The sequence below is a fragment of the Melanerpes formicivorus genome, unplaced genomic scaffold, assembly GCF_026170545.1.
Source record: "Melanerpes formicivorus ecotype bairdi unplaced genomic scaffold, bMelFor1.0.p_v2 SCAF_8, whole genome shotgun sequence".
In the NCBI taxonomy this organism is placed as follows: domain Eukaryota; kingdom Metazoa; phylum Chordata; class Aves; order Piciformes; family Picidae; genus Melanerpes; species Melanerpes formicivorus.
Window position 1 is genome coordinate 9,879,361 of NW_027142360.1, and position 2,561 is coordinate 9,881,921.

At 45.4% G+C, this 2,561-nt stretch overlaps 1 protein-coding gene across 1 annotated transcript in view; it reads right to left on the reverse strand.

Moving 5' to 3' along the window:
- The window catches only part of LOC137442769 (killer cell lectin-like receptor subfamily B member 1B allele B), a 6,696-nt gene extending 6,365 nt beyond the window's left edge, over positions 1-331 (reverse strand). Inside the window, exon 1 of the mRNA XM_068141742.1 lies at positions 277-331. Within this exon, the coding sequence (XP_067997843.1) occupies positions 277-331 (55 nt within the window). The remainder of the gene's footprint in view (positions 1-276) is intronic.
- Positions 332-2,561: the final 2,230 nt, after the last annotated feature.

The window sequence follows — 2,561 nt, forward strand, 5'->3', positions numbered from 1 at the left end:
AAAAGAAAAGAAAAGAAAAGAAAAAGAAAAGAAAAGAAAAGAAAAGAAAAGAAAAGAGAAACTAAAAGGATCATATTCTTTACTTGGTATAAAAAGCAATACATTTATTTGTTCCTCCGTGATTTGGTTACTCTCTATAAAAGTTAACTAGTGTTAAGTGCTCTTCTGTTTCCTGTTGATCTGTTCTGATAGGCTGAAATAAAAGCTTGACTTTGTATTATCTGTATCAGTAAGCACTGATAACTACACAATTAGTGTGGTCATAGAGGGACTCACTATGAACATTTATTTCATCCATATTCATGTACTGGATGGCGCCTTCTGAGTCCATGATGGTATTACACAACTGTAACTCCACTCCATCTTTCTGAGCACATCCATTGTATCAGGGTGCACAGAAGTGCACTGGTGTGCCGAGCAGGCCAGTGGGGTTTCACACTGGCACCTGAACATAGTTTGATTTTGTAAAACCAATCCATTATAGACAGAGAGATGAGAAGGCAGAGTATGTGTTCTGGAATGATTGCTAACTGGACTGACTGAAGTCTAACATATATATATGTGTGTTTCATGGTCCATGAAACATTTTATGCTTCATTTATTCAGTAGTTCACACAGACAGATCCAGGAGGAAAAACCCTGAAGCAATGCCTGCTATGGTCAGCAAAAACAGGCTACAGGAGACTGCTTCAAACACCAGGAACATGAGGCACTCAGTCTCCTGATCGGAATGTCTGCTGTGCGAGGACACTCCTGGTTCAGGACTAGTTGGCATTCAGCTGTGGAATAATCTCCTGCATTGATGGAAGCTACTCTTAGTATCACACAAGGAGCTATCTCTTGCACTTGCACCTTAATACATGAAAAGCAGACCTCATGCAACCCCCTTTTTTTGTGGTTAAAAAGTCAGTGTGGCCACTCCACCTACATAGGTTTCATAGCACTGGGCCACCACAGTTCCTTTGTCTTTGTTGTGGCTTTGGTGCTCCACAGCACTCTTTCAAAATAAAGAAGGCAGCTGAAGAATACAAAGAAAGCTGAGTGCAGCCAGATTGACCTACCTTGGACATCAGTGATCGGCTGCTGTCTGGGTCGGGTTGATTGGGGCAAGTTCAAGTCAGCGTAAATGACAGTTTCTGACATTCTTGCTCTCTCTTCTTTGCAATACTGCTTGCAGTTTTAAAATGGTACTGAGCATGACTCAGAGCTCTTTCCTGTTTCTCTCATGCAGAAACATTTAGTGAGAAAGGAAGTGTAGTTCTCATTGTACCATCATAGTACCAAGATACTGGCCAGGGTGGTGGCCTCACTGTCATCGCCTGTGTTGGTTAAGTCCTTCTGGCAGTAGCACCCCATCCTCCCAGCCCTTCACTTGGTGCTTTGAAAAGACAAATTTTCTTATATGAAATTGAAGGCAGAAGAGAAGTACAGAGATTCATAAGTCAGTCCCAGGAAGCAGAGCAAAGCTCTCAGGGTGGACCCTTATCACATCTCCAGCAGCAGTCTTGCAGAGTCCAGAGGGCAGCGCTCTCAAAAGCAGACACAAGCCTGATATTGCCTTAGCGAGGCCACATAGTATCATAGTATGATAGTATCATTCAGGGTTGGAAGGGACCACAAGGATCAGCTAGTTCCAACCCCCCTGCCATGGGCAGGGACACCCCACACTAGATCAGGCTGGCCAGAGCCTCATCCAGCCTGGGCTTAAACACCTCCAGGGACAGGGCCTCGACCACCTCCCTGGACAACCCATTCCAGGGTTTCACCACTCTCATGGTGAAGAACTTCCTCCTCACATCCAGCCTGAATCTCCCCACCTCCAGCTTCATTCCATTCCCCCTACATCTGGGATATTGTGTCCCGGTCTGGGCCCCTCAGTTCGAGAAGAGCATCAGGGAACTGCTTGAAAGAGTCCAGAGCTGCTGAAGGCTGTGGAACACCTCCCTGCTGAGGAAAGGCTGAGGGAGATGGGGCTCTTGAGCTTGGAGCAGAGCAGCCTGAGGCATGCCCCCATTCATGTTTATAAAGATGTGCAGGGCAGTGCGAGGAGGGCAGAGCCAGGCTCTGCTCAGGGATGTTCAATGACAGGACGAGGGGCAATGGGTGCAAGCTGAAGCAGAGGAGATTCCACAGGAACAGGAGGAGAAACATTTTCCCTGTGAGGGTGCCAGAGCCCTGGAGCAGGCTGCCCAGAGAGGTTGTGGAGTCTCCTTCTCTGGAAACATTCCAAACTTGCCTGGATGTGTTCCTGTGTGACCTGCTCTGGCAGGGAGGTTGGACTGGATGAAAAGTTCTACCTGCTGTAATTTTTTGAGATTTTGAAGGACTTTGAATTAATCTTTCTCTTGTTAGAAGCCATTTCAGCTTCTTTCCAATGTGAACTGGACATTTTACTATCTCTATTTAGACTTTTTAATGTGTTTTGATGGCACTACTTGTATCGATTATGTGGTTTAGGTAGTATATAATAATGATTGTCTTTATGTTCACAGATTCATAGATTCATAGAATGGCTTAGGTTGGAAGGAATCTTAAAGATTATCCAGTTCCTGCACCCTGCC